The following is a 24986-nucleotide window of genomic DNA, read 5'->3' as shown; positions in this document are numbered from 1 at the left end:
ACTACAGTTCTCCTTAGCCAAGAAAGATAAACTGTATTAACAGAGCAACCACAAGAAAACATCAGACACTTCGTTTTCAGAGTTCCCATATAGAAATGTTAGAATCAGAATATGGGCTGTCGATGAGGCGTGTTGGGTTTCCAAATAGCTGCCACAGGCCAACATTCAATAATGTAACCAGTGGAAACTATACAACCATACAAAATCAACTTTCTGTGACCTATTTTAGCAACTTCTTTGTACTGACTAATCTTGCTGAAGGGTGAATCATAAATTCAGCAAGAGACCATGTCCTGGTGACCTCACTTGTTCTAAGCCCACAGGAATATTCCCACCTCTATTGGCTCCAAGGCTTTTGAGAAACATCGTAATTGAAAAAGCAGTCATTTTAGTATAAGTCCCAAATTTGGCTTTTTTTTTTTAAAGTTAAAGATGGGGAAAAAGAGAATCGAAACAGAGTAACATAAAACTCAAGATAAAGAAACCACACTGCCATGGTTTTTCTAGCTCTAAAGAAAATCTCTGCTTGAGGCCTACTCCTCAAGTACTTAGAACAAGAAAATACAGGCATAGGAATGGTACCAGGTCACCAGACAGCGAAACCAACTGAAACAAAAGCCCAGCTGACCACTGCCCTTGCCTAGCAGATGAAAATGTGAACACAGTCAGGGAGGGAAAAGTAAGTCAGATTCTGGCAGTCTGTTGGGTTTCAGAGCTCCATAGATAATGCAAAAGATTTCTTTAAAAAATTTTTTTTGATTTTAAAATCGCAAACACAGCAGTTCACCCAGAAGTAGAGTTACAAGGCACACAGAAATCCTTCTGCGTTAAATAATTTCAACCATACCCATAATTCCATTACAACCTTCCAATACCCATCTGGCTATAGTAATTAGCTCCCATAGAACCATGAGTCAGGGTCAGTTCAAACACGTCTTACAATGATACGGTTTTGGAATTGGGAGGATCTTAGAGACAATTTAACCTGCTTCACTAGGTCGTTAAATCAAAAACAACAGATGAGTGATTCTTCCAAACCTACACAGTGAGTCCTAGTTGAGTGTTCTTTCCACACAGACCGACCCTCCTCTACTATGCGTACACATTTATAGGTGTAAATGCGTGTGTGTGATCCATTTTTGACAACATATCTAGTGTCCACGTGTTCACATGACTTTTTATGTTCTTACCTTAACACATATTTATCTTTGGATTGTAACTCTATGACATCAGGACCCCGTCTTCCTTATCCTACAGGACATTCCCTGCTGCTTGTGGCTCTATTATTACTCACTGAACAAGAACAGGATGACGTAATGCAAAGGAAGAGAGGGTTAAGCATAGGTACTGGTCAAGAGCATGTTTGTACAGAACTAAGATTAATGACAGGACTAGCAACGAGCCATTCTGGCGGTAGGATTAGGGCCTTCTCTCAGGGCTACTTCTCTGTGACACCTTGCTTCAGCTGCCCAGGGCATGGCAGGCACTGGGGTGGCAGTAAGGAAAGGAACTGACCATGAGGCAGCTTTGTCTCTATGACCTACCTGGAAGTTTTTTAGAAAAAACTGCCTCAGATGTGAGGTGACAGATGTGGTAATTAACTAGACAGGGAATCCGTCCATAATGAGTATGTATATTAAATCATCACGATGTACACTAAATGTCTTCCAGCTTTGTCAATTACACCTCAATAAAGCTGGGGTAAAACCTGTCTCTGTCGTCATCTTGCCTTAGATCTAGTACTTCTTAGTGATTTCTGACCTAACCTTTTCGACATTACTATCTGGCCCTCAGAAGCCACACTCTAACAGCCTCCTAGGACCCACTGACGGTATCCTTCATCTACTTAGCACTGGCAACATTCCCTTGGAAGAAGCCTGTCCTAGGTCTGTCTCTGCCTGAGGCAATGAAATTTCTAGAACACATCCATTCACAAGCTTCTAAGTAAGACTGAAAAAGGCAGCCAAAGATGGAGCAAAATGCCAAAGCCCTCGTTCCATAGTTACGATAAACCCATGGGGGTCAGTTCACTTAAGCTCTTCTGTATGGTCAGCGTTCGGGAGTATGAAAGGCAAAGTTACAGTCTTCTTTCCGTGGACTCGTTGGTCCCCTAAAGAACTCTGGCCAGCGCTGCACTGTCCATGTATTTTAGTGACTATGTTAAACGCAGAAAACAATCCTTGTTTAGCTAGACTGCTTCGGTGTGTCTCAGTTTTTCCTCGCTAGTGATCTCCTGAGGGATTACTTTGGGTTCAATGAATACCATCCAGGTCAGTCTCTTCTACACTACTTCCCACCCTCTACTCCCACAGGGCCTGACTGCTAACAAGGCTTTCAAAATAGAGGGTTCTAGAGACTGGGAACGATTGGCTTCCAAGGTAAGTGTTCAGCTCCAGCTTAGTGTTGACGGGTGTGGACTCTGGAGAAAGACTGCCCGAGTTCCAATCGAGGATCTGCTCAGGACCAGCTATGGGACTCTACGCACATTCCTTAAGCTTTCCGTGCCTCAAGTTTCATCATCCTCAAAACGGGGTCAGTAAAAGTGTCTGTATCACAGGAATATTATATAAGTTAAATAAGCTGTTCGCTGTAAAGAACTTAAAATCATGCACAGTGCTTGCTACAGCTACTGGTTGTTTCTTTTTTTTTTTTTTCCTTCTCTTTCTACATGGGCTCTCTCACCCTGAGGACAAGCACTGGTGCTTGGCTGTTGGCTCTGACAGTGACAAGTAAGCTGTTAATCTGTTTGACGGATTCTGCTCTCATATATTCCAAGCAAGAACCTAGGGAAGAAGTGATCTTCAAATCCAAAGTAATCACCTTCTGTAAAGAAACAGAGAACAGGAAAAAGTTGAGGAGTGATGCAAAATTACTTCAAATGATTGCCAGCTTCAGAAAGACTAAAGGGCAAAGCATAATCATTGCACCAGGCTTTGTGCTCACCAAGCAGCAGTCAGGTTCCTCCACAAAGGGGAATGCTTAACCGTGCCTGTGCGACCCGGGAGTCTGAGACGTATCTGAATACTCCTCCAAGGCCAGGGCAACATTTTGCCAACACCAGGGGCCGCTTTACAAGCTGTATCTGTTTGATTTTCTCTTATCACAAGGATAGTGCAGGGAAGCCTTTGAGATGAAAGCAAATCTTCATTTTTCACTGCTGCTAAAGAGCTTCACAGAGAGGATGTGCGAGGTATGAAATGCTAGATGATGGCGCTAGGCCCTCAGAAAAGATGCTGGAGGGTTTTTTTTCTAGAATGACACGAACTGGCTAAAGAGGTTATTGGCGTTAATTATCTTATCAGCATTACATCTTTTTCATTCAATTTACATCTTAAACAATTCATTTGAGCATAAACTATGTTCAAAGCACCATGTTAAGTACTGAGGATGAAACGGTAAGAAACAGTCCCTTCCTCATTGACCAGGAGAACTGTAAACAGTTGATCTTAAATCAGTGTGAGAGAGGGAATGAATGGTTTACTTCCCACTAACAAACCTATCAATAATATGAGAAAACACACTTCAGGAAGGCCAATCTAAGAAATATTTATTGCAAGGCCATTTACTGCAACACATCAGTTGGTATGCCAGGGAAAAGTAGGAGTCATCGGTTGTGTCACTCTGATTCTCATTGATGAGTTTCAAATTCAATTAATAATTGTAATAATATTATTAAATGTTTAAGATATCTATTAGGTGTTTACAAATGTGCCAAACATGGTTCTGAGAAGCACTTTCTATTTTTTAACCCATTTAATGCACATAAGATATTTAAAGTACTATTACTATCTCAAGCTTTGTGGTGGTTGTGGTGGTGGAGGAGGAGGAGGAGGAGGAAGAGGAAGAAGTGGGAGAAGAAAGAGGAAAAAGAAGAAGAGATGGGGAATGAGGAAGAGGAGGAGGTGGAGGATGTGCAGGGGGAAGATGGGGGGGATAAGGAGGAGGGGGAGGGGGAGAAGGGGGAAGGGGAGGAGGGGGAGGGGGAGAAGGAGGGGAGGAAGAGGGGGAGGAGGAGGGGGAGGGGGAGAAGGGGGAAGGGGAGGAGGGGGAGGGGGAGGAGGAGGGGAGGAAGAGGGGGAGGAGGAGGGGAGGAGGAGGGGCAGGGGAAGGAGGGGGAGGGGGAAGAGGAGGGGAGGAGGAGGAGGGGAGGAAGAGGGGAGGAAGAGGGGGAGGAGGGGGAGGAGGAGGGGAGGAGGAGGGGAGGAGGAGGAGGGGAGGGGGAGGAGGGGGAGGAGGAGGGGAGGAGGAGGGGAGGAGGAGGAGGGGAGGAGGAGGAGGGGAGGAGGAGGAGGGGAGGAGGAGGAGGGGAGGAGGAGGGGAGGAGGAGGAGGGGAGGGGGAGGAGGGGGAGGAGGAGGGGGAGGAGGAGGGGAGGAGGAGGGGGAGGAGGAGGGGAGGAGGAGGGGAGGAGGAGGAGGAGGGGGAGGAGGGGGAGGAGGAGGGGGAGGAGGGGGGAGGGGGAGAAGGAAGAAGAAAAAGAAGAGGAGACGGGGGGTGAGGAAGAGGAAGAGTGGGAGGAGGGGGAGGATGAGGAGGAAGAGGAGGAGGGGGGGAAGAGGAGGAGGAGGAGGAGGAGGGGGGGAAGAAGAGGAGGAGGAGGAGGAGGGGGAGGAGAAGGAGGAGGAGGGGGAGAAGGGGGAGGAGGAGGAGAAGGGGGAAGAGGAGAAGACACACCAGAAGACCTTCATACAGGCTTGCCCATCAGCGAAATAGATGGTATTACACCCAGCTGCCCACTGGCCTCATTAGGCCAGAACCTGATTTGCTTTATACTCAATGTGACATTTATCCTTAGTAAGGCTCAAAAGCCTGGTTATTCATCACCAAATGAGCAGAAGTCACAGAGATCCTACCTAATGAAGAAGATCCTTGGGTTTATTTTCATGGGAGGGAAGAGAAGGGATAAGGGAGGCAGAAGAGGAGGAAGGGGAGGACGAGAAGAAGAACCACTTCTGGTGAGTCTTCGTACTCAAGGTGAGCTCAGAAAAGGAGCTAGGGAAAAAAAATCAACTGAAGAAAACACAGGATCATGCAGTAACCAAACCTATAATTAAGAGAGTGACAGGGATAGACACAACGTCAAGTTGACCTCATCAAAAGAAACCCGTTTAAATTTTATTTCTTCTAAGGAGCCCCCAGACTCTTATGAACACTTGTTAATTTTTAGAACAGTAGGAGTAGGAGATGAGAGGATGAGGGTCACTTTTGGACACTGTGAATTTGAAGAGCCTGTGGAACATCCCAAAAGAGATGTACGCCAGGCAGTCAGATATGCGAGTCTAAGGTTAAAAGAGAGGTCTGGCCTGACCCTAAATCTCCAGCCAAGATATTACACTGTCTCCCTCTGCTTTGGGGGCATATTTCTTCAGGAGTCACAACAGGCTATTTTTCAGTTTGGATCACAAATTTCAAAGGTTTTAAAGTAAACTTTACTGAAAGATCTTGGCTGATTGTGACTAGTGTGCATTTGTGTGTTGGCACATCCCTCCCCTTGCCATGAGAATTATGGTCACCAGGGTGGGGGACTGCCACATATCTAAAACTCTTCTCTACCCCCAGCCTGAGAACGCGTAGTCAGTGGGTACTCCCTGCTTACCCCTGCCCCTCACCTGGTAAGCAATACAAACATGATTTATCTTGCCTGTTCTCCAGAGTGTGACAGAAAGAAAAGGTATTAGGAACTTGGCATGCCATTTGCCCAACTGTGCTAATTCCTGCTGGGATATATATTCCGTGGATGATCAAAAGATGGCCAGATTATATACTATATCAATACCTGAAAGGCCATCTGTTACAGTAGACTTTTCAAAATACCATTCAGTACATACATTTCAACATGATTTAGTATTCAACTTTTTTAAAAATTGAGACTGAAAAAACAACAGTCACAGGGTGTCATATACTCAAGGTTCCTTTGGAGAATCTAAGGCAGCTCCAGCTCCTACACTAACAATCCAAATGACAGGAAAACTAAACCTGGAAATATGACACCCTCTCAACTTGGGTTACACCAGGGTTTTAGAATGGTTCCGGTGCTTTACTGATAAAAATCTACGTGAACTCTTAAGACACCAAAAGTCAACAGAGGTTATTTGTTAAATCAACGAGTATACTTGTTTATATATGAACTCAAGGCAAAGCTCTCGTTTTGCCAGGCACCAGGGTCAGAGCAACTTGTTTGTCCCCTAATATCTAATCAGCTACCAAGTACTGTGCTTTATAATGTCCTTGTCTTTTTACTCCCATGGTCACCACCCTTGGCTAGATGCTACAGAGGACTGGTGAAAGTCAAGGAGAAAAGAAAAGGAATTATAAGTCATGAATTTGAGTGGGAAGAAAGAAATATTTTATTTTTCTTTGTTTGAGTTTTTATTTAAATTCCAGTTATTAACATACACTGTAATATTCGTTGCAGATGTACAATGTAGTGATTCAACACTTCCATACAATGCCCAATGCTTATCACAGGTGCACTCCTGAATCCCCATCACCTATTTCACCCATCCCCCCACCCACCTCCCCTCTGGTAACCATCAGTTTGTTCTCTATAGTTCAGAGGCTGTTTCTTGGTTTGCCTCCCTCTCTTTTTATCCCCTATGCTCATTTATTTTGTTTCTTAAATTCCACATATCAGTGGATGGAGAGAGAGAGAGAGTATTATGCTAAGCAAAATAAGTGAGTCCGAGAAAGAAGTATTTTAAAAGAATAGATTTGAACTGGATGTGAAAATAATGTAGCACCTCACAGATAGGGACACTGCATTTCCTGAATAGACTTACTAAACTGTATCTCTTCTTTGAATTATACTTAGAAACTAAATTTATTAAAATATTAAATGTATCGGGGCGCCTGGGTGGCGCAGTCGGTTAAGCGTCCGACTTCAGCCAGGTCACGATCTCGCGGTCCGGGAGTTCGAGCCCCGCGTCAGGCTCTGGGCTGATGGCTCGGAGCCTGGAGCCTGTTTCCGATTCTGTGTCTCCCTCTCTCTCTGCCCCTCCCCCGTTCATGCTCTGTCTCTCTCTGCCCCAAAAATAAATAAAAACGTTGAAAAGAAAAAATCTTTAAAATATTAAATGTATCAATGGAATACCAAGCAAGGATAGAGACTAAAGTAATATTAAAATAGCAGTTAAGGACATAAAACAGTATTCCCAATTAACTGAGAAGAAGCCATCTAAATTAAAGGTTGAATAGGAATGACAAGAATAGACAGCCTGTATAAATGAGGTTATTTTGAAAGAAAAAGCTGGGGGAAACAAAGAGATGGTTTGTCACGCCTCACAGAAGTTGTGTGCACACACATGTGTATGATGTATGAGAAAAAAGGAAATTCAAGGCCCTACACCATGAGGTCTGAGCCAATCTCTCCCCCCCTTTTCCTCCCACTACCCACCACGGGATCCTTTGCTCCCCCTGGTACTTCTCATCTCCTTACCTTCTTTCCCACCATAATCCCGAGTGTCCTCTACTGTGATCCCCTTTCTGCATCTTAGTATCTTTAATGGTTCAGTCAAAGCTCCATGAACTCTCATTAGCCCTTCCTGACAAGCCCACCACAGTGTCTTCTCCTTCTTCTGCCCTCTTACAGTCACTGTCATTTTCTCAGTGAAAGAAATCTCAACAATATAAAGTAAAACAAAAGTTCCTTCACAAATATTTCAGTTGACGACTACTACTTTCCCTCCCTGCTGGTGCCTTCTTGAGTATTTGTTAGTGTCTGATCCCCTCTGCAAGCAAGAAGTTCTTTAAGGCAGGGATGGTTTGTTTATGGATCTTTAAACCCTTCACAGCACAAGGCTATGCCAATGTGTGATCTGACAAACATCTAGTGATGCGAATAAGCAGTAGCATACTCTGTACAAAGGCAAATACCACACGAATTATGAGACTGTAGATTCTAACACACAAGATTAGAAGGGGAGACTTGACCGCAGTTGTCTTTTCCCTCAGCACTTCTTATAAGGATACCAAGACTGAGGCTTGAGGTGAAGTGTGCAAGTAAATGGAAGAGGGAGCTTAAGTAAGCAAAACCAGACAAGGACCCTGGACAATACACTTCTCATCAGGTAAATGTAATAGAGACCAAGGAAAATCGACAACTGCTCAATAGCAGTCAGATATCAAAACATACCAGTATTTCCTTGAGCATCTTCTACCTTATTCGGCAAGGACGACAGAAAAGACGGCCTGGTGAAATGAGGGCCCTGAAGAGACGACTGCTGCTGCCGCTGCAGAGGCATGGTTTTGAGGACCAGCCTCCAGTCCACTTGGGTAATATCTGATCTTGAACGTGCATGCCCTGGCTTGAAAGTAGAGGTCTCATCCAGTAAGTCATTCACGGATCGAGGTCTGTCCCTCCGACGCTGACAGATGTTGAAAAAGTTAAAGGTCGACGCTTCTTTTTGTTCCATCCAGGAAAGATTATCTGGGGCTGTCCCTTTCTGAACCACAAACTGTTCTTTGGCAGGGAAGACATTTTGAGCTTTGGTTTCTAAGAGCCCGCTCTTACAGTGGTCCCAAATCAGGCCCCCCTTGCCCAGGGAGGCAACATTTCTGATAGCACCATTATCTGTTATGGTACTTAGTACCTCGTGCCCCACCAATTCGGGGACTTCCTGAATCCCATAAACCTCAGCTTGCTGCACAGCCTTTTCTAGCTTACTATCAAAAGTACTGAAGAAATCCTCAGTAACTTCCAAGGCTGGGCTGATATCATCCACTTCCAAGGCTTCCATGTCATAGACTCCAAGAGGCCTAAGGCTTCTACACTGCTTCAGGAAAGGGCTTCATGAACGTTCACCCAACAAAGAGAGGTGCTTCAGCAATAGAGTTCTGGAAACAACTGAAAAAAACCTTCATTCGACTGCCTAAAGCAGACCAAAACCAAGGGTAGTTGATGTTTTTTCGGTCATTAAAAGCATTTGCTAGCGGCTAATGGCCATTAGCAGAGGTATGGGGAGACAAATGTTCCTTTGAGATTATTCTTCACTGAGATCTCTGAAAAGACAACAGGATGTGCTTGTCAAAGCAATGCCGCGCAATCCTTAATTTCCTGGAAGAAAAGAAAGAGCACAACATTGGCACATGGTTCACTGTATTCTATAGTACACGAATCTGCCCAGCTATTTCCGCATCTCTACATCTTTCTACGGTAGTCACGCCCAAAGTGGACAACACCTACACAGAGGCTCCACTGTCAAGAGCACACATCACTCCCGGCTTTGTGTCAGAACTTACACAGAGCAGGGTGGAACGTTTGATAAAGGGAATTAAGGCCAATAGCTTTCACTCAGACAGAAAAGCCTTTGAGCACAGTTGTGAAAAGTCTGTTCTGGCAAATCTCTGTGATATGTTGACCTAAAACAGGAAGCAATGAGGCTAAGAATTCTGTGTCTGGGCCTACGTCATAATTGGTCTAAATTCAAAAATGCATGAGTCCTTCCACAGACTTTGAAAGCTCTGATGGTGCATCAGGCTAAAAAATGCAAGGGGAAGGAGTGCCTGGGTGGCTCAGCTGGTTGAGCATCTGACTGGAGCTCAGGTCACAGTCTTGTGGTTCGTGAGTTCCAGCCCCACATCAGGCTCACTGCTGTCAGCATGGCGCCTGCTTAGGATTCTCTGTCCTCTCTCTCTGCCCCTCCTTCTCTCTCCCTCTCAAAAATAAATAAACATTTAAAAAAAAGAACTTTCTAAAAAAGTGCAAGGGGTAAGGACAGAGAGAGGCTCTACCCTTTTCCTAAACCCAAATGTTACTGTGTCTGTGCTTCCCAGGTGTGGATTATGTAATACCTAATGAATGTCTCTGGACTACAGAATTCCTCCACTCATCTTGAAAATAAGGCTCCAGGCTCAACTCCCTAAGGCTTTGAGGACTGGCCTAGGAGTACAGGTCCAGCCTCAGGGCTGGGCAGAAAATATTCTATGTGAGCACTAACTCATTCTCTGGGAAAGACTGGATCTCCAAGGTCAGGCCAAATTAGCACAAACCTTGACAGAGATGCTGTCCAATGTGGTAGACATTAGCCATAGATGGCTATTTCAATTTCAATTCATAATAAAAATCAAGTAAAGTTTTTCAGTCGTACTATCACATCTCATGTACTCAATAGTCACATACACCTTTGTATTTGTACCAAAGAAATGAATGAAGAAACAAAACAACTACACAAGGGTTTTTTGCCCTTAACTACTTACAAGTAGGTAAAATTGGGCAATTAGCAATACCTCTGCATGTTGCTGCAAAGGTTCATAGATGTGCTTTTTTTGTTTAAAACTGCACAATTTTGTGGTTAATTAAAATCAGTTTTAGCACTTAGGTCTTTAAACCATTACATTGAAATCAACAGCACCAATCTACATTGCTTAATGTATGTAAATTAAACTAGTATAGAGAGCCCTTTATTTTAAAATGTGTCAAGAGGTTTGTAGTTCACAAGAACTCTGGTTAACCTCCTGTAAAGTGATAATGACTATGAATTTGTCTCTATTTTACATTTTGATACATCATTATGTTAGCCCTCATGAAGCCAGGCAATGATTGACTTTTAGAGATAAACATCAGTTATAATATTTTTCTAGTTGCAAACAGGGTTTCTTTTCCTGTGTTTACAGTTAAGCCTTGAGTCTCTTGAATTGTGCAACAGGGTTTCACCACTTCTGTAATTTTGAAAAATGGGACTTTTCAGTTTCATCTTCTACACCAGAGGCTATGAAAAAGAAATACATTATAAATTTTAAAACATTCAGTTCTTTACTAAAATTACAGATGAACATAATAAGATATATTAAAAAAAAAAAAAAAAAAAGCCAAGGATGGCTCAGTCGGTTAGGCCTCCGGCTCAGGTCATGATCTTGTGGTTCATGACTTTGAGCCCCACATCAGGCTCGCTGCTGTCAGCCTGTCAGTGCCGAGCCCGCTTCAGATCCTCTGTTCCCCTTCTCCCTGCCCTTCCCCCGCTTGCACGCTCCCAATAAATAAATAAATATTTTACATAAAAAGGCCCAAAATGGAGTCACTTGGCAGAGCCCAAGTGACATCAGCAAATCAAGACTTAATATCTAACCTTATTGCACATTCAGCCTCTTCCAGGAATGTAACCTTTAACCAGTCAATCTGGAATTACCAGATCAGCACTAGTGAGGTTATCTGCCTAATAGATCCCTGCCCTTCCCCTAAAGAAAGGTGACCTTGCTTGAAACAAGCCACTCTTTGTTAGAAACTTTAGTTTTCCCACCCCTTCTACCTATAAAAGCTTTCCATTTTGTAAAGCTTTCTAATTACAACATGGGATGTCACCTGATTCATGAATTATTGAATACAGCCAAATTGATCTTCAAGTTTACTCTGTCAAATTTTGCTTTTTTAACATAAGTTTCCCATTTAATAAAAGATGCACCAAGGTGTAAAGCAGGTAGTTATTCGACTAAGATTATATTATGCATATCCCTTTTCTTACCCAGTGCTTAAAATTCAGTCTTTAATCATAATAGAAAGAGAGTAAATGCCTTCAAAGTGATTCTTTCTTTCTCTCTCTCTCTCTCTCTCTCTCTCTCTCTCTTTCTTTCTTTCTTTCAAGTCAAAATATCTGGAAATACACTCTTTGTGCTACCTGTTTAGGTATTCATAGGCTGGTTAGAAGCATGTAACCATTGGTGGCCATCACAGCTAGCTTGTAGAACACTTCTACCCCACACATCCTAAAACCATAGACTGCTAGACAAAGAAGGGAACTTTGAAGTCATCCTTCCAACCCCACTCCTTCACAGAAGGGGACACTGCAGCCGAGACATCATGAAATCACATGGACACCTTTGTATGCATTAGGAAAGTCTTCAAAAGAAGGTGTCCTGAGTTGAGCTTAGAAAACTTAGAAGGTATTTGCCTGGATGGCTAGGAAGAAATTAGAAAGCATAAATTACATTTTGATTAGCAACGGATTTTCAAGTTTATTAAGTGACTTTCCATAGGCAGTGTGGTGAGCAATATAGTGGAAAGGGTCTGAACTAGAGTCAGCTCCGGGCTCAGATCCCAGTTGTCTCATATTAGCTATGTGATGTGGGGCAAGATTTCCCTGACCCACACCCACTCCACCCCAAGTGCTTCTCTAGGCTAACCTGTTCTTCCTACTCTAGGAATTTTGATTTTCACTATTTAATGCTTTCCATAGCCTCTGTTTGGAACTTATGCAGCTACTCCCTTTCCTTTCTGATGGAAATATGCATTTACCTTTCTACTCTTCTCTATGGGACTCAGCACTCTCATGCCACTTTTTCTGTTCTTCCTCCACTCAGTCACACAGGCCTTTCAGTCCCTCCTTAGAGGTTTACCTTGTTGACCTCCAGGCCCATCCACAAAGCTGTTCTCATTGCTGGACGGGCTATTCCCTCCCTCTCTCTTTTGCACCTACCTAATGCCAAATTATCCTTCAACCTAACATCAAGTGACAGACCTGTATTCTCTAAAGATAGACACAACAAATTCTGTCCCATATGATTGTCTGCAATGAGACCTTGTTACTCCCCCCTCAAGAACTGACTTTATTCTTCCACTCCCTGAATCTGGGCAGGACTTGATCAACAGAGGGTGCAGAAATGATGCTCTGACCTTTTGAGGTATAGACCTTACCCAGCCTGGCAGCTTCCTATCTCTTGCAGCTCTAAGTTGATACCTAGGAAATAAGGCTATCCATTAGAGAGGTCACATGTTGCATCAGGGAGGCAACAGGCATGTGAGTGGAGAAGCCATCTTGGATGACAGCCTAGTTAAGCCTGCAGAGGATTCCAGCCCCAGTCAGTGTCCAACTGCAACTCATAAGAGATCCCAAGTGAGAACTATCCAGCTAAGCCTAGTTAACCCAGAACTGTGAGAGATAATAAATTATTGTAAGGCACTAAGCTTGGGAGTATTTTGCCACACAGCAACCAATAATCAGGACTTGTCACTTCCTCAGGGAAGCACTCTCCAGTGTCCCAGACTAGGTTAAATGTCCTTAACTTTCTAAGGCATTTTCATGTCTGTAAGTTATACACTTTACAGTCATAATTACCAGTTTCAAGGTCAATAGCCTGTCGTAGCAGCTGTGTCTATTTTGCTCACCCTTGGACCTCCAGAACACAGTTGCAATTTAATAAATCTTTGTTAAGTAAACTAATGAATTATTTTTGAGTGGTTATCTTTAAGACCATTGACATTATTTTCTTTTCCTCTTCTTCTTTTGTTGTCAGTACCTCTGACTTAACACCTCTTACCACATAACTATCTCCAGCAATAAACAGTAAAGATAGCTGCTGCTTTAACAGTAGTAAAAAAAAAAAACAACAATAATTACTCTTTAGTGTAATAAATGAATTGACAGACCAATGTGAGAGATCCAGCCCTTTGCCTGTATTTGCATAGTACAAATTAAGCAATTAAAAAGAGTTACAGAGAGTTGCAGTAACTTATTTATTCCATATTTACTGAAGGAGCTACTGAGTCCTAAGCAAAGGTGATACTACAGTGAACAAAACAGATATAAATCCTGCCCTCGTGGAACTTACATTCTAGTGGAGCTCTTACCATATGTCAGGCATAGCTCTAAATGCTTTCCGTGTCTTACCCTCATGTGTAAGGTGTGGCTAAGAAGGCCTCCTGAGAAGGAGATACATTCCTCCATACTCTGTGTTGGTCCAACCCATCCCATCCCAAATCCGAGCCATCTGTGAAGTCTTTCCTAAGGACTCAGTCCTTTCAGATCTCATCCTTCCCGAAATGCCTAACCCATTACTGAACAAGTCAACTTTGTAAACCATCTTTTTCATCTCAATTAAACTATGAACTTCTTGAGGGCAAGCCCCATATCCACACCTGTCTCCCTGTTCCCCCAAAGCCAGAAAGGTCTTCCTGCCTCTTGCCTTCCTCCCTCCAATGCAGTCTCCACATCACTTCTCTTAACCCTTCACAGTCTCCCCAGTAGAAGAAGGGTCAGTAAACATTTTCTGTAACGAGTTAAGATAACAGGGGCCCTTGGGTGGCTCAGTTGGTTAAGCATCCGACTCTTGACTGTGGCTTAGGTTGTGATCTCACAGTAGTGAGATCAAGCCCCACATTGGGTCCTGTGCTAAGCTTGGAGCTTGCTTGGGATTCTCTCTTTCTCGCTGTCTCTCTCTCCCTCTCTCTCTTTTCCTTCCCTGCTCACTCATGTACACACTCTCTCTCAAAATAAATAAACACTTTTTAAAAATGTTAAGTTAATAAATAGCTTTGGCTTTATGGTCCAAACAGCCAGCTTTGTGACCACTCAACCCTACCACTGTCATGCAGAAGGAAGCCATTGACGATATGGAAATGGGTGGGCCTGTCTGTGTCTAATAAAACTTTACTTACAAAACAGGCTGATAAACAGAATGTAGTATATGCATACAACAGAATATAATTCAGCCTTAAAAAGGAAGGAAATCCTGTCATATGCTCTAATATGAATGAACTTTGAGGACATCATGCTAAGTAAAGTAGGCCAGTCACAAAAAGACAAATACCACATGATCCACTGGATATGAGGAGTCTAAAGTAGTCCAATTCATAGAAACAGAAAGTAGAATGGTGGTTTACCAGGTGTTTGGGGGTACAGGAAAGAAGGCAGGTGGTGTTGAACGGGTATGGATTTTCAGATTTGCAAGATGAAAAAGTTCTAGAGACTGTTTCAAAGCAATGTGAATACATTTAACACTACTGACACACAGTCAGTTGAGCGTCTGACTCTTGATTTCAGGTCATGATCCCAGGGTCTTGGGATCAAGCCCCGAGTTGGGGCTGAGCATGGAGCCTGCTTAGAATTATCTCTCTCTCTCCCTCTGCCCCATTCCCTCCCCCCACCTTCTAAAAAAGTTAAAATAAAGAAATAAAAACACTACTGACACATCAAAATGTGAAGATGGTAAATTTTATGTGTGTGTGTGTGTGTGTGTGTGTGCGTGTTTTGTTTTTTTTTTTTTACCACAACTCAGAACAAAACAAAATACAAAAAACAAAACAAAAAAAGCCCAAGCAGGCAGAGCATCAGATTTTCTTGTGGGTAGTAGTTGCCCTGAAGACTCAGTCCAACAGAGGAACTGCGGCTCCGCCAATTACCTGCAATGGGACTTCAGCAGGTTACTAACCTCCTTAATTTCAGTTTTCTCATGAGCAAAATCAGCAAGTTAATACCTCTCTCCCAGGACAGTTGAGAGAATTAAATAAGACAACACATGGCATGGTTCCTGGCCCACATCACAATGGCCTAGAAGCCCCTACCTCAGTCTGCTCTGTCATCTCTCCTCCATGACTTCACACCTTCCCTACCACCACCCTCCTTTCCATCCGGCCATACCGGCCTCCGTGCTGATTCTCAAACCCGTAGGCATGTTCTCACCTCAGGGTCTTTGCATTGGCTGTTCACTCAGAACCAACATGACCTTGAAGTAATTGTTCACGTCATCTTTTCAATGAGGCCTACCCTGACCATCCTATTTAAAATTATAGCAGATATCTGGGGCACCTGGGTGGCTCAGTCGGTTAAGCATCTGACTTCAGCTCAGGTCATGATCTTGCGGTCCGTGGGTTCGAGCCCCGCATCGGGCTCTGTGCTGACAGCCTGGAGCCTGCTTCAGATTCTGTGTCTCCCTCTCTCTCTGCCCCTCTCCTGCTCATGCACTGTCTCTCTCTGTCTCCAAAATAAACAAAAAAACATTTAAAAAAATTTTTAAATTATAGCAGATATCTCTGCCCTGGACTTCTGATTCCTCTTACTCTGCATTTTTAAAAAATAAACTCATAGTTTTAAAACAGTTTTAAATTTATAAATTTATAAAAATGAGAGAGAGAGCAAGCAGGGAAGGGGCAGAGAGAGAGGGAGAGAGAGAATCCCAAGCAGGCTCCAAGCTCTTAGCGTTCTTGGAGCAGAGCCCAACTCGGGGCTCAATCTCATGAACTGTGAGATCATGACCTGAGCCAAAATCAAAAGGTGGACGCTCAACCTACTGAGCCCCTACATTTACAAAATTATTACAATGATAGTACAGTGAGTACCAGCATACCCTACACCCAGTTTCCTCCATGTGACATTTTACATTAGTATGGTACATTTCTCACAATTAATGAACCATTAATAGTCCAATAATGATACATTATTATTAACTGAAGTTCATACTTACTGGGATTTCCTCAATTTTTCCTAATATCCTTTTCTGTTCCAGGATTCTATACAGGATATCACAGCATATTTAGTCATCATGTCTCTTTAACCTCCTCTTGGCTATGAGTTTCTCAGTCTACTTGTTTTTCATGACCTTGACAGTTTTGAAGAGCACTGGCAAGATATTTTATAGATTATCCCTCAACTGGGATTGGTTTGATGTTTTTCTCATGATTAGACTAGAGTTATGTGTTTTTGGGAGAAAACCCACAAAGGTGAAGTGTCATTCTCAAAGCCAGATACTATCAACATGACTTACCACTGTTTATGTTAACCTTGATCACCTGGCTTGACCTTTTTTCTTTATGTAGTTACTATCTTCTAACACACCACTTAATGATCTTATTTACTTAATGTTTAGTGTTTCTCTCTCCCTAATAAAGTATTAGCTCCCCAAGGGCAGGAATTTATGCTCGCTTTGTTCACTAAGGTATCCCAAGTGCATAAAATAGTGTCTGAGATATTTAAAAAAAAAAACAAAAGGCACTAACTATTCATGTGTTGAATGAATGCACTGTTACTCCTTTGTGCGATGTTCATGGGCCTTCGTGACTACCCACCTCTCCAATTTGTAGATGCTAACCAGCATCCCCCTTACTACTTTACTCCTCCCTGCTTTGCTCCAAGGTAGGGAGCCTTTCCCAATTGCTCAGGCTCTCTCGCAGCACCCTGGGTTTGCCATATTGCACTGAAATGACCAACAATCTCTATCCCATGTATCCCACTCTACACTTGAAGCGACTGGACACCAGGCAAGGTGCTTACTTACCCTCCTGTATAATCTGTGTCTTCATCCTCTGGGGCTCCATTTTGCAACCTCATTCTTTTTGGAACTTCGTCTTTTCCCTAGGATATACAGGCCTCAAATTCACTACAACACAAGCAGCTAATGCCAAATTTAGTCTCTATAAGTAAATACCTTTCCCTAGCATGCTTCATTTAGTTTTGAAATTAATTAAAAATAACAACATATTCAGACAGGTCAAAATATGCAGATTATGTTCCCCTGACAAAGTGAACCAAATAAATTGAGTGTGTAGGTGCAGTGTGGTTTGCCTCAGCACAAAACTGGAAATTAGGAGCTAATTAGAACTGTGTTCTAAATCTGGCTGAACCACACACACACACACACACACACACACACACACACACGTGCTGGGTGGCCTCCAGCAAATCATTTAACCACTGAGTGCTTTACTCAGCTACCTGCATCCAACAAAGTTGCTAACATCAAATTGCTAAGCCTGTGGATCACTCACTAGGTATCTGTTCCAACATGCCTTTAAAAAATGTAAACTATATAATTATGGAGCACTCCACTGGACCTCACCCACTCAACAACCACATGTTCCTGGTCTATACCTTCAAAGATGCGTCAGCCCAACAACGGCAAAGTCAGCAACCAACTACTTACAATACACTACTTTTCAGCCAAATTCAATGATCTATAGATATTTTATCTTATTTTACATAAAATGCCCTTTCTGTAAAAAGGGTTATTTCTCCTATTTAAAAGATTGAGAAACTGAAGTCCATTCGTCAGTGTGGTAAGAAAAGCTCAACCCAAAGAATCCCTTGCACACATCACAATGTAACAGGATGGAGAAATCAGTGTGTTGCTATCTTCTAACAAGGAAGTCTGCTGTTTACATGCTCATTAAGCCAGGCTAATTAACAGGATGAATAAGTCAGTCCTCCCACACTGAGGCAGAAGCAGATATGAGCAATAATACCAGCCCAACCCACACAAAGATGCCATGTTCTCCAAAGCTGGATGGTAAAAGTGCTGACTTCCTCCCACTTGACTAAATGGCCTGTAATCAGAATTTAATGAGTGCTGAGAGGGTGTCTGAGGCTAGGTAGTTTTAGAAACAGCTGGACTATGGAGAAAAATGCAATGCTGAAGACACCTAGGGTAAACGGTTTCTGCCAATCTATTTTCAAATGTGAGAACGAAGAGGGATTACAAGGATAGTCAGCACATGTGGCTCTTCCGTGTTCTTCACTTTGGTTCGGGTTGTAGCTGACGGAAAATTTTCTAAGTTATATAATGTAAAGAATCCACCACACAGAGGATCTGATCCTAGTAAGACGACCTTTCTGGACCATAAGGCTATAAGAGATCATGGTTTTTCATGGTGATTTGACATACAGATGATGTAGGCGTGTGGATGGAGCAGAGGCGAGCCACCAACAGCAGACGAGGAAATAGTGCCAGTGTGGACCTCGTAAGGAGTTCAGAGGTCTTTCAGAGGAGAAGGACACCAAGAAACACAGATGGAATCCCATTTTCATAGGCCTAGAAGGAACATTAAATGGCTACATTGTCTATAAGTTTTAATAAATGAGAAGTCTATTGCTATGTAACACATTAGGAGAATAACATTAAGAAGATAATTTGTATAGTGTTTTCCCAGTTCTAAAAGCAATAAATATTCATAGAAACTGGAAAATACGGACAGATATGGAAAAGAAAATAAAAATCAGTCATGGTCTCCTAACTCAGGGGAAATAAATCAATAGGTGTGTTGTGTCCAGTATTAAACTGGAATCAGATTATATATATAATTTGGGCACACTGTCTGTTTATACGCATGCTCAAAAAGCAAATAACACTAACCTTGAAAAAACCAAGCAACGTCCCCAGGTGTGCTGTGCCCACTTACACCTCACAAGCTGGCACGAGGGCCCACTTGATTGAACCTCCCATCTACAGCTCTCCGGAGACTTCCTCCATACACAACCACTAGTGTTCCTCCAAGTCCCGGTCCTCCTTGATGCTGTTAACCAGCCCCTCCTCAAACATCCCCGGTGCTTCACAGGCACCACACATCGACTTTTCCTCTCATTTCTATCCTCTCATTCTCAGTCTCCATCTTTCTCCCTTCCTCACCAGTCTCCTCACCAAATGTGGGCATTGCCTGAGCTCTCTTCTCCAACTACAGCTACATATGCTTCTGGGCTCAATTTCTCCACACTTGTGGCTTCAATAATTACTTCTATGTTTATGCCTTCCAAATGTCCGTTGTCAAGTCTCAATCTCAGGCCTAATCTCTGGTCCCAGGTTCCCAACTATTCATAGGACTTTTCTACCTGGCTTATCTCATGACAAAATTAAGCTCAATCTGTCTAAAACCACAGTCAGTTACTCATTCAATAGATTTTTGGTGAACGCTCACCACGGGCTGGGCACTGTTCTAGGCACTGGGGAGACAGTAGCACATAGATCCTTCAATGAAGCTTCTGCCGACAAGGTCCACCTTGCTCACCTGACGCTCTAAACCTTGCACAATCTTGGCCTGGCTTGCCTGCCCTGCTGCCCGCTTCTCTTCCAGAATATATTCGTTTCCTCCAAACTGCAAGGCTACAGCTCAAATTTTATGTTTTCCCAGCTTCAAAATGTTGGTTAACACAGCTATCTCTAAGGTACCCTCTCCCCACCTCTACCTGTGAAATTCTTTCCACTCTACAAGCTCAAATCCTGATCCTAAAACTGTCTGCTCTTTAATTTAAAGGTCCACAGAATCTCTTGGTACTGCCCCAACAACATATACACTGCATGCTGCCTGCTCTTTCTGAAATGATGACGAAGACAATTATAATTTCTCAAAAGCCTATATTGTCCCAGGTACATTGCCTGTGTGTATCACAATGTGTAATGGGAGTATTATTATCCCCATTTTACAGACAGAAAATGAAGGCTCAAAGATAAACAATTTGCCTGAGGGTCAGACACCTACCCTGCTGGACCTACAGAAACTTCAGATTGGTGATTCTAACCTATTTCATTTTCATAACCCCCACTGGGCCTAGAACTATGGCTAGTACACAATGGGTGCTCAGTAAATATTTGCTGAATGAACAACTAAATAAAGAGTAGGTTTTCAAAGCACTGACGTCTACAAATATAAATACCACTCTGGTTTTCCGGCAAAAGTACATTTAAATTCATTATAAGCTCATTTAAGTAAAATATAACAAAATGTATGTTGATTTGAGCTTCAAAATTTTTTCTTGGTAGAAAAAGCTTCTAAGCTGTAGGAACCAGGTTTAAAAATAACATGGCAAAGGTCAGGCAGCCAAGACCTCACTCAGACATTTTATAGGAACAAAAGCACCTATGCAGCGCTAGGAACTGTTTTGTGAACCACTCCAAATCAGTAGTTGGGCTGGTCTCATTTCCCATTGACTTAGAGCTCAAGCTCTTTCTAATACCAGTAAAGAGATGTTCCCTTTGAAATACACCCAATCAATTTGAAGCACTTTTCAGTACATGTTTGCTGCTTGCAAAATCATTGAGACATTTAATGCCCCGAGATGTTTTCCCAGAAACCAAACTAAATATAAGCATGGCATTTCAAATCTCAGATTGCTCTGCTGTTGGAGGCAGTAATGTTATTATGCCCTGATGTCAACCACTGGATTGGAAAGCCAAGGTTCCTGATTGGGAATCCCATTTCATAAAACCACCAGAGTTCCAATATGTCCCACTTTTAGAAACCAAACAGACATAAACTTCAGTTATGTAAGTGTCAGTGTCTGAAAATGCAGACTCAATGTTTTCCACTTCCCTTTACCTCCATGGTAAGGACTAGAGATTAAAAAACAAACAAAATACCCTCAAATTATCTAAGACTGAGACGAAGAAAGCAAATACTTCCATCATAAAAAAAACCACATCTGGCTACAGTCAGCCTCCAGCTGCAACAGGGAATAACTGACTAGAATCCATGTAGATGCCATCCGAGCCAAGCCAGCTGGCATAAGTTGAATACGTGACAGACCACAACAATGAATGTAACAACCACCAGGGAGATACACTGAGACCCAGATATACAAGACACCCAAAAGGAACTAAGAAAGTAGCTTCAAAGATGTTATCAACTCATATCACGATTTGGCTTACTGAGAATAATCTTTTTCATATGCATGGTTTAGAGTATAGTTTATAAAGTGTTTGATAAGCTTCTTGATAAAAACCAATAATAAACAGAGAGAGGTAAGTAAAGTAGCAGGATTGTTTTAAAGATGATGAAAGAGAAACCAAGATGACTCATCTAGTGTCAGCTGAAGGCCCTATGGGGAACAAAAAGAGGCTCCTGGAATCCCTGTCTAATTACTGGGCCAACCAAATTCAATTACCTTTTAAGTCACCTTAAATTGCTCAGGGGCACTGATGTTAGAAGGACCATAAACTGTAAGTAGGTTAAATCCAACAATGAGCCACCCAGTTTTGAATTTGTTCAATGGGACAGAGGTGTGGCAAAGAGGACACAAACTTCCGAAACCACAAAGGGTTAATGTCCCAGCACTGACTTCTAAACTGAATGACTACAAGCAAGTCAGGCTGACTCAGGACTTCTGGGCCCTCCTTATCTGCAAAATGGAAATCCTGCCAATGCCTGCCCCCAACTACCTTAGAAAATTGTAAAGCACAAATGCAGTTAATATATGTAAAAGCTCTTTATAAAACCTAAAGCGATTACTATTCCTATTAGAAACTAGCTGATTTCTAACCACACAACCATTTATACTCAACAAGCATTTACAAGCATGGACCAAGTACCCAAACACTAGAGGCTGAGGACACAAAACCACGGCTTCTGTCCTAAAGAGCTTAATAGCTAGTGGGCAAACAACATAAAACCAAGTGTAAACAGTGCGTTAACAGAAGTATCCAAAAGGTGTTACAGGAACATAAATAAGGAATCATTAATAATCAAGAGATAATAAAAAGTCTTAATGACCAAACACAATTAAATGTCTTAACAGTCTACAAAGAGATGACTTCAGCTGGAAGAAACCAAAGACAAAGGAAACAAACACACAAAATCAATCATACCTGCTCTAGAAATGCTGTTACGTCTGGCATGAAGCTGTCAACCTATGGTAAGAGCTTCAAAGGTTCCAAAGAATCAGTTCAAAGTAAATGAATAATCTCACAAATGGAAGGCACGAATGCAGGGCTTCACAAAGCTGCCCAAGTCTTTCTGACCCACAGAGACATCTCTGGCCAATAGAAGGCCTCGGCTACGTGACTGGGATGTCATGAGAAATGAATAAATGCCTCACTTCCTGTTGACTTCAATTCCTTAGGTCACTGCAGCTGATTAGCAGAAGGGAAAATACTTACAACTTTAACCTTCAAAACAATAATCAGCTTATGGGTTAGTACATATTCACAAAACCAGTTCCTATGGGTACTTAGGGTGAATGTACAGTGAAGTAATTAACTGTTGTTGTTTTTGTTGTTGTTGTTGTTGTTTTCTTTATCAGCTACAATTGAACCTGTTAAAAAGTGAGCCTGGGTCTTTGTTAAAGGCATCTAGAGAGTATCAGACCCATGATAAGGTCTAAGCAAAAGGTGATTCACTTCTTATTTGAAAGGACAGACACTCAGTGGTGATCAATGGCATCCATGGCTCCTCCCTCTCTTTTCAACTTAATCTGTGACCACAAACTTGACTACCAAGCGGCCTCTTACCAATTCTGTCAGGAAACAAGCAAGGCTAGCAAAGGCAGACAAAACAGTCTTTGACCTTCAAAGATAAGGACAAGGTAAGGTAAAATAACAGGATGAGTCTTTGTTATTTTGCTAAATACAACATGAAGGTCAGAAACAATCTCTGTCCATCATACAGGACAAAGGAAAAGTTTACAAAGTATGAAGGAAAAAAAACAGCAGGAACTACATTTTCATCTCTAGTTCTGGATTTAAATTTCTTTTATTATGGACTGTTATCATTAGCATGGAATGGAGTTTTAGAAAACAATTCTGCAGCACGTACTCATTTTGAAGCTCTCATTGGACCATATTCCTTTAGCTCTTTTGACATTAAGATGACAGGCATATGATAACTGGGACTCAAAGAAATGCCTGTTGTCCAAGACCACCACTACTATACTAAATTCACTAAAAATGTACTGCAAAGGACTCATTCAGTGTGGATGGACACATGGTAAATGTGGAATGATGTATTTAATAAAATGTTTAAAAACAAAATAAAGAGTTTTTATAATTCCTAAGCCAATACCAAGATTAAGAAGTCATAGCTATTATTTTTGGGTAGTTGCTAAAGGGCAGTCATTAGTTAAGCCCTTTATCTGCATCATCTTGTTAAATTCTCACAACTCTATCAGAGTGCTGCTGTTATGATTACCACTTTACAGAAAAGGAAATTCAGATTTAGTTTTGTATTATTTTTTGTAATGTTTATTCATTTTTGAGAGAGAGACACAGAGTGTGAGTGGGAGAGGAGCAGAGAGAGACACAGAACTTGAAGCAGGCTCCAGGCTCCGAGCTATCAGCACAGAGCCTGATGCAGGGCTCGAACTCACGTACTGTGAGATCATGACCCGCGCCGAAGTCAGACGCTCAACTGACTGAGCCACCCAGGTGCCCCAAAAGGAAATTCTAAAGAGATGAAGTTATGTGTCCAAAGTAATATTGCCAGTGGGTGGAAAAAAGACTCTAAAATGCACACACAGTCCTGGAAGGCATTTAATAGCAAATTAATTACCCTGAAATAATATAGCTAAAATTTTACAGACATCGGGCTTTGAATTGTAGTGTCAAACCTCAGCAACTTTAAATTATTTATTATTAATAACTAAAATAATTATTTAAATTATTTATTTTTAAATCTTTGTTAATCCCACAACTCAAAGTTAAATGCTAAATATCATCTTTACACCCAGGGAAACAGTTTATACTTAATTTATTTAAAAAAATCACATCTGTAATACTTCTGTGTCATTGTAAATTCTTTAAGGGAATGGTGGATGAGAGGTCCCTAAACAGAGTAAAAAGCTGTTCTCTAACTAAATAGCTAACGTCAATTCTCTTAGTGACCTTGAACACATTACTTGTAATGTCTGCAAGGGTATAATAACTATGACTTCATTTAGGCCAAATAAGTGCTTTTGCAAATGTTGACATAGTCCTAATTGCCCAAACCTTTTACTAATATTTCCCTAAGACATCATTTTTCATTTAGCCAATAAATAGAAGCACTTGTAAAATGTTTGCTGTAAAAACAAAAAACAAAAACAAAAACAAAAATCCACCCCTGCTAATAAGTGTTTCTGTCAAAAGAATTAAAGAAATCATTTCAAATTAAATATGACCATACATAATTCCAACACATTTTAACTATTAAGGTAGGTCCAAATAAATTGTCTCCTTCTAAAGCCAACGGAACTTTTTTGGTGGGGGAGGAAGAAGGGTAAGAATGTCAATGTATTTGGGGCTCAATCAAAATAACAAAGTTGACCCACAACATTCAGTCTTGTTTCTTAGGCCTACTGAAAGTTGATAAGCTCCAGTTTCATATCACCACACTCCAGAGAATCTCTAGACATCATATCTAACGTTTCAGTGAAGGACAATTACTTTGGGACCATAAGACCTGGAAGTGGAAGGCCTGTTTGTTTCAAGGTTCCAAGCACTACTACCAGAGGTATGCCATTCGAACCTGAATTCCAGTCACTTCGATGCAGGTCAAATAATACCTGTCCTACCCTCTTCAAAAGTCGTCTTAGAAAGCAAGTCTAATGACATAATGCAGTGCTCTGTGAACTCCAAAGCAGGGTACAGGATGCCGACAGGAGTTTGCATGGTATCAGTGAACAGGGCACGGCATCCTCTTTGATCTCCTCCCATTATAAACCAACAAACTGGTACAGAGAGTGGTAACAGCAATCAGTTTAGGAAGCTCTGAAATAGGTTTTAATCTACTCAAGGAACTCCTGCACTGTTCAAGGCAGCATGAGTCAC

General features: G+C 41.9%; 1 protein-coding gene across 11 annotated transcripts in view; it reads right to left on the bottom strand.

The window, feature by feature from the left end:
- Positions 1–24986, bottom strand: part of PLEKHM3 (pleckstrin homology domain containing M3) — a 200237-nt gene that overhangs the window by 167957 nt on the left and 7294 nt on the right. For 9 of the 11 annotated variants that reach the window (XR_007154584.1, XR_007154585.1, XM_047869605.1 and 6 more), the window contains exon 2: positions 8131–9051. Coding sequence is in view for 9 of the 11 variants with exons in the window: in XM_047869605.1 (XP_047725561.1) it covers positions 8131–8734 (604 nt within the window). In the remaining 2 variants the exon portion in view is untranslated. Of the gene's footprint in view, positions 1–8130; positions 9052–16979; positions 17057–22052; positions 22200–24986 lie in introns of those variants that run through there. The other 2 variants (XM_047869607.1, XM_047869606.1) reach the window with 2 other exon arrangements.

This window comes from Prionailurus viverrinus, chromosome C1, assembly GCF_022837055.1.
Source record: "Prionailurus viverrinus isolate Anna chromosome C1, UM_Priviv_1.0, whole genome shotgun sequence".
Taxonomy (NCBI): Eukaryota; Metazoa; Chordata; class Mammalia; order Carnivora; family Felidae; genus Prionailurus; species Prionailurus viverrinus.
The sequence above is the reverse complement of the archived record's forward strand: the minus strand, read 5'-3'. Positions and strand labels throughout refer to the sequence as shown.